The sequence below is a fragment of the Mustela lutreola genome, chromosome 16 (genome assembly GCF_030435805.1).
Source record: "Mustela lutreola isolate mMusLut2 chromosome 16, mMusLut2.pri, whole genome shotgun sequence".
Lineage (NCBI taxonomy): Eukaryota > Metazoa > Chordata > Mammalia > Carnivora > Mustelidae > Mustela > Mustela lutreola.
The window spans coordinates 25831884-25838391 of NC_081305.1; the positions used below are offsets into that span (position 1 = coordinate 25831884).

The following is a 6508-nucleotide window of genomic DNA, read 5'->3' on the forward strand; positions in this document are numbered from 1 at the left end:
AACCTGTTTCCTAAGTGCACCCCCACACTGCTGCCCCCTTCGCTGTCTTGTACCAGGGTTCCTGTGCTCTGTTCTCTTGCACCAGACGGTTTCAGTCCTGGAGGTCAGGAACCAAAGCCTGCCAGGTGCCAAAGGATGGGTACAGGACACAGATCCCCCCCAGTTCACACTGACTGAGCACCTCCACCATCCAGGCCCTGGGACTGGGGCAGGGGGGTCCAGGATGTTTCCCTTTCTAGCCCCCTTCCCCCTGCCTGAGTCTCTATGACCTCATGCCTGGGAGAGCTCTCCCACCTTCCAGATGCCAGCTCCCTTGTCCCTGCTCTCTGTTCTGCCTCCACTTCTGGGCATACCCAGCGACCTCTGTTGATCTCCAGCCACAGCAACCTGGAGGTGGTTTCCACGGGGCCCCAAGGCCTAAGGTCCCCGCCAGCTCGGTCCCATCTCGCTTCCCACTTCCCAGACCACTTGGCCTCTACTCCCAGGAAGAAACTTCTCTTGCTAGGGAGAGGCGCTCAGATCGTCGCGGCGGAGCAGGAAATAAGAGGCCTTTGGCAGGGGTCCTGGGGAGAGAGCCCAGAGAGCTTTTTTTTTTTTTTTTTTTTTTTTTTTTTTTTTTTTATAGGGGACACTGAATGGAAGGCAGGGGCTCTGAGCTCCCTTTCGATGACCTGACTAGTGCTCGGCTAGTCGGAGACTCCAAGGGGCCACTCCCCTGGCCCACGCTCCGGCCGGCGAAACGCCGGCCCCATGGGCTGGAGCACAGCCAGGCAGAGCACAGCCCCACGTCCTCTCCCGCCGCCGGGCTCCGCACAGGAACAGACCTCGCACAAGCTTGGAATCAGCTGGCAACCGCACCCCCTCCTCCAGCTTGAGCCCGAGCCGCCCCAAACCCCGGCCGGCGCGCGGGGCTCCCGCTCCAACTCGGAAAGTAGCGGGCGGCGAGGGCCGCGCTCCGGGGCGGCCGCGGGCAGAGCCGGCGGTACCTGTCAGCAGTTCGATCTTGTGTCCCAGCACCTTCATCTCCGCGCTGCGGCGTCGGGGAGCGCGCTCTGCCGGGCCGGGAGAGGAGCGCGGGAGGCGAGGAGCGGAGCAGCAGGAGAGCCAGGAGCGAGGCAGGCGGAGCTGCCGGGAGCCAGGAGCGCTCTCGCCGCCCCCCCTCCTCGCCGCGCTCCCCCTCCCTCCAAAACGGGTTAAAAAAATCCACCAATTGCACGACCGCGCACCCCTAAAAGGCGCGCGCCGCCACCTGGTCGGGGTAAGCTCCGGGAGGCGGAGGGAGCGCGCGGGGTGGGTGCGGGTGACACTCCCGGCGGCGGCGGGCGGGGGGCCCCGGCGCCTGTAGCCCTAACAAAGAGGACTTGCCGCCCGCTCCTCCCCCACCGCGACACCCGGGGGGTCCCCAAGCCTGGCGGGAAAGGAGGGAGGGGGCGCCACTCTCGTAAGCAAAATGTGGCGGGAGCGAAGGGGCGCGCGGCTGGCGAGTCTCGGGGCCCGCGGGGAGGAGGCTCCGGGTGGGTGGACTGGCCTCAGCCGCCGCGGCAAGGGGGGAGTGGGGGAGAAGGGCCGAGGGCGCCGCCGACTCACCGAGGGTGATATGAGCGAGACAGACGCGCAGGCGGGGAGCGGGGCCTCGGCGCCGGGGCCGCCAACGCGCGGGTGCAGGTGCGGGCAGCCGGGAGCCCCTCCGCCGAGCTGCCGCTGCGGGGGGCGGGGGCCGGGCTGGGGGCGGTGCGCCGCGGGGGGCGTGCCCACGTGGGTGTGGCGGGCGTGGGCGCTCCGCCGGCTGCCTGGGCCCCGCGGGCTGGCCGCGCCGCAGGCGGTCCGGGGCGCTGGGTTTCCACCTCCTGCGGTGGCGGGAGCGCCCAACGGGCGTCGGGGGGGAAGGGGCCCCGCCGCTGAGTGCCCGCGGGGTGCGGTGGAAGGCCCCCGCCCGCGCACCCCGCTTGTCCCCCTGCGGTCGCGCGGCGTCGGGCTCCGGGGAAGGGGGGAGACCTTGTGTCCGTCTTTGTTTAGATTCCCGAGGGGAAGCCTGGCCAGCCGGTGGGGACAGCAGCCTCCGTCAGCCCCGGCGGCTTGGCCCCACCCGCCGCCTCCTGGGAGCCGATCGGGAAAAGCCCTGGGGGATCGGAAAGAACCTGGTGCTCAGGGGCCCTGGAGCCTTGTCCAGGTTTCAGAGCCCCAGGGTTTCCTTGGGGGAACTCGTGGGGGGTGATGATCTCCCGGTAAAGGTGTTCTGGGCCCCCAGGGTCCCGCTCAGAGTGTCAGCGTCTCTGCTCTCCTCAGGGAGGGGAACTGGCCCAGCCCTGTCTTCCTCAGGCTGACTCTGGTCTGACCCAGTGACGTTGCTCTCACCTGTCACTCCAAATGAGGCAGCGCCAAAGCCCCTAGATGGAGTCCAACTGTAGGGAGAATGGAAATCTAATGACCTGAATGAATTTACTTGGTCAAGACAGCCCAGAACAGTGCTTGTGGAGACGGCAAGGTGGCTCTGTTGAGGCCCTGCTGGTGACCTTGCTCAGGGATCTGCCTTCTCCGGGATTCCAGCCTATTTTTTTTGCAGAGCCAGTGAGTTGGACCAGTCATCCGGGAGATCCAGGATGACATTGGGTGGGAGGTCAAGAAGATCCTACAGCACTTCCTCCCCTTCGTCTGGGCTGGCTTGGGCTTCGTCTGGGCTAAGGTCATGGCTTTCCCTCAGCTCCAGGCTATGTTGGAGTCTGCCAGGGCATTGAACTGACTCTTCTGCCTTGAAGAAACCGGTAAGACTTGGCCGCCTGAGATGGGGTGCATGCTCCTGCTTGGGGTACAGTATAAGAATCACATGGAAGGCAGCAAACTTGGGTTCTCCTTACAGCCCTGGGGCTCACCTTGGGGAAATCCCTGCCTCTCACCTTCCACTTTTGTGAAGGGGATGGGTGATGTCAGTGGTGACAGAGTGGCCCCGTGTGACCAAAACATCCAGGAGACTGTGGTTCTATATATACAAGTCTGGAGCCAGTCCTTAAGAGCACAGGCTGGGTGGTTAATTTCCTGGCTGTGTGATGTCCAGCAAACTACTCACCTCTCTGAGCTTTCGTGCCATATTCTGAAATTGGGGTGATGAACTTTCAGAGGGTTCTTGTAACAATTAATTAATGGGGGGGGGCGCCTGGGTGGCTCAGTCAGTTAAGCTTCTACCTTTGGCTCAGGTCATGATCCCAGGGTCCTGGGATGGAGTCCCGCGTTGAGCTCCCCGCTCAGTGGGAGGACTTCTTCTCCTTCTGCCTGCCACTCCTCCTGCTTGTGCTCTCTCTGTGTGTCAAATAAATTTTAAAAAATCTTTAAAAAAGAGTTAAATGATGGCTCATAAAGAAAATGCTTAATGTGGGGTCTGACACGTGGTTTAAGTGATCACTGAATAGTTGCTGTTATTGATGATTAAATTGTTATGATTGTATTAGAGATTCAGGCTACCCTGAGTTCTGCCCTTTTTAATAAATTCACACCTAGTCATCAAACAAACCTCACTGTGGATATTCTAGTAACATAATTCATGGGGCCTGTTCTGAATTCCTTGAAGGGAACACAGGCCCCAGGAGGGTCTCAGTGCTGCCTAACAAAAGCGTTGACACTATGTCATGTCTGTCTGTGTGCAGAATGGCATCTGCCATGGCCTTGAACTGGGACACACGATCCAGGAGGCTCAGGTAATTCATGAACCCCAGGTGGGGTAGGTTACAGGTTTGAACCCTTAAAAGTGGATACTTAATTGATGGTGAAGAAATATAATTGCAAGAACCCCTACTCCCCACCCCTGAGGCGAGGGGCTGTTGCACCAAACATAGGTGCTTAACTTGGGGAACCAGCAAGTAGAGGGGGCCCCGGCCCCTTCTGGATGGGATGGTAGTCATGCCAGGAAAGGAGGAGTCCCTGCTGAGTCAGCAGAAGGGCCAGCTCTCAGTCCCTTCTGCTCTTGGGCTCCCTTTATCTTTAACACACTGTGCCGGAGGCAGTGCTGTTTGAGGACGGGCCAGATGGCAGGGCTTTGAACAGAGGAGGGCAGAGCCCGGCAGAGGGCCAAGCTGGTGGCTGGGACTGGGGCCTCTAAGACGCATCCCCTGGCCTTGCTCCTAAGGACCTGAAAGGTGTTGCCTGAGTCACTGCCTTTGCTGGACTTCCCCTCTGCCATCTGTAAAATGGGCAGGAGAGCAGCCTGCACCCCTGCTGGAGACGAGACACAGCCTTTCTGAAGATGCCTCTGAGTCTTGTTTCCCCATCTGGAAATTGCAGCTAATGCAGCAGTCTCGGCAGCTGCAGCAAATAGAGCCTGACGATGGCCAGTTGAAGCAGAAAAGCCTTTGCCAAAAGGAGGGCAGGCAGCTCTGGCCCAATGCGGCAGCATTGGTCTGGTGTCAAAGCCACCACTGCCATCCGTGGGCACAGCTGCTGCAGTTGGCACTGCCCATGGACAAGGACACCAGACACTCCATCCAGCGGGACCATGGCTGCCTCTGAAGCCTCAAGTGCTGCTGCCGCTGCTTCTGTGTCCTCGTCAGCATGGTCTCCCATGTGGCCTTGTCTTCCTTGTGCCATTCATTTCTAAATCATGGTCAAGCATGTGCGTGTCTAATCGGAGGCACCCAGAGCAGGTCGTCTGCCAAAGCTGCAAGGGAGGCTGGGAGAAGACGCTCTGTGATCCTCTCGAAGGAGGTGGGCTCTGCCTTGTAGGAAGGGCAACTCAGGTGCTGGTGGCCAAAAGCCTGACGGTGTGCGCTTCCGACCACAGGGCACATGTGAAGCCGCGATGAGGCCACCGTGTAGGGAACACAGCAGCTCAGGTTGCTGAGATTCACGGTGCTGCAGGTCTACAGTGTCCACGGTGGTGCGCCTCCATATTTCAAGTCTTTGATTTTTCAGCAGGTGAAAGACGAAAGGACCTTGAAAGCAGTATGGCTTGCTGCCCTTCCAGACGCAGAGGCAGCTCCGGTCCTGTTGCCAGGAGGACAGGTGACTGGGTTTTTCCATTGTGGTGATGAATTGGGCTGAGTCACCATTCCTCTCCAGTCCCCTCGTGACCATGACTGGAGCAAGTAGAAAGTAAAGTAAAAGAACTAGCAGGTGGGGTCGGAGGCACAGAAGAGCCTGGGGCCACGGAAGCTTGCGCTCTTGGCAGGGAGGGTGAGGCAGGAACCACCCCCACCCCCCACTCACACTCTCCACTCACTGTGAGCCAAAGGGCCTCAGGGGGAGAAGAGTGGATCCTTTCTCTTCTTTTATGGGGTTGGTTGAGTGCCTCTTTGGTGCCAAGACCTGTGCTGTGGAGTGCATTGGTGAACTAGAGCGGATCAGGTTTATGCACTGATGGAGGAAACCAGCTTAGAGTCCCATAATCTAGGTACTAGGCCAACTCTGCTAACATGCGTGATTGAGGTTAGCATGCAGTATGGTGGGGGCCTGCAGGAGTCAGCAAGAGCTTCCTGGAGGAAGAGGCATCTGAGAGGTGGAAAGTCAGCAGATAGAGATAGGAAAAGGGATGATGGGGGAGACACCACCCATCCTTCCTCCATTAGGTCAGCCAGGCCTTCCACAAAGCTCAGGGAGGCTCAGAGCTCAACCCTGCCAGGAGTTCCTGAAAGGAGGTCGAGAATGCAGGGTGTGTGTGAGCAGAAGGTAAAGAACCAGGAAGTGGGTGAGAGTGAGTGTCAGGCCTCAGCCTGGATCTGGAATTTCAGCGGGCACCAGATTACCTGCTCCCTGCTCCTGGGACACCCTGGACCATGCACTGGCAATGTTGCTGCCCCCTTTCTTCCCTGCATGCAAAGACCCACTCCTGCAGGACCAGTTCTTGCTCTCCAGGTAACTCTGGACACCCTACCATCTCCTCCCCCACCCCAGAGGGCAGCAGGACCCCTCCCCACCCCACCCCCCACCGGAAGTCTCACCAGACACACAGAGCCTGAGTTTGTGCTACGTCAAGACAAAGGGTGGATCTGGCAATATTATTTAAAAATTCTAGTAGTCCTAATAGAATTTAAGAATTCTAATTAAAAATTCTAATAAAACTTATAAGATGCAGAAGGAAAATTAAAATCTCTCATAATGCCATTGTCTAAAGATAACCAGTGTTAACATGTTAATATCTTGGGGGTTGATATCCTTCAGCAGTTTGTGTGTGTGTGTGTGTGTGTGTGTGTGTGTGTGTTATCCCCCAAAGAATCATACTGCCTGTATTATTTTTGCTGCTCTTTTTCCCTCTTGCCAGTATATCATGAACATTTACCCCGATAAAAGTTATTCTTCTACAACATAATCACAATAGCTATATTATCTTTACTGTGTGGGAGTGTCATTATCTCCTTGGCCAGTCTCAATCACTAGGCATTCAGGATGTTAGCAAGTTTTCATTATTGAAAGCTTGTTGCAAGCAATCCCAATCCTCCCAAAGACAGCTTTGCCCACATCTCTTGGATGACCTCCTAAGGTCACTCTGCAGCCTCGTTTTGCCTGGCTACTTGGTCTCTGTCTT

At 57.8% G+C, this 6508-nt stretch overlaps 1 protein-coding gene and 1 long non-coding RNA gene across 7 annotated transcripts in view; one reads left to right on the forward strand and one right to left on the reverse strand.

Moving 5' to 3' along the window:
• Positions 1-1728, reverse strand: part of NDRG4 (NDRG family member 4) — a 40868-nt gene extending 39140 nt beyond the window's left edge. Inside the window, exon 1 of one of the 2 annotated variants that reach the window (XM_059152701.1) lies at positions 1588-1728. Coding sequence is in view for 1 of the 2 variants with exons in the window: in XM_059152698.1 (XP_059008681.1) it covers positions 987-1023 (37 nt within the window). In the remaining variant the exon portion in view is untranslated. Of the gene's footprint in view, positions 1-986; positions 1164-1587 lie in introns of those variants that run through there. The other variant, XM_059152698.1, reaches the window with a different exon arrangement.
• Positions 1269-6264, forward strand: LOC131818339 (uncharacterized). 5 transcript variants are annotated; one of them, XR_009348787.1, is made up of 5 exons: positions 1269-1665; positions 2017-2170; positions 2453-2762; positions 3563-3689; positions 4118-6264. It is a non-coding gene; the product is annotated as an uncharacterized LOC131818339 (long non-coding RNA). The 5 variants fall into 5 exon arrangements; XR_009348783.1 differs by having other exon boundaries at positions 3639-3689; XR_009348785.1 differs by having other exon boundaries at positions 1269-1441; positions 3639-3689.
• The last annotated feature ends 244 nt before the right edge of the window (positions 6265-6508 follow it).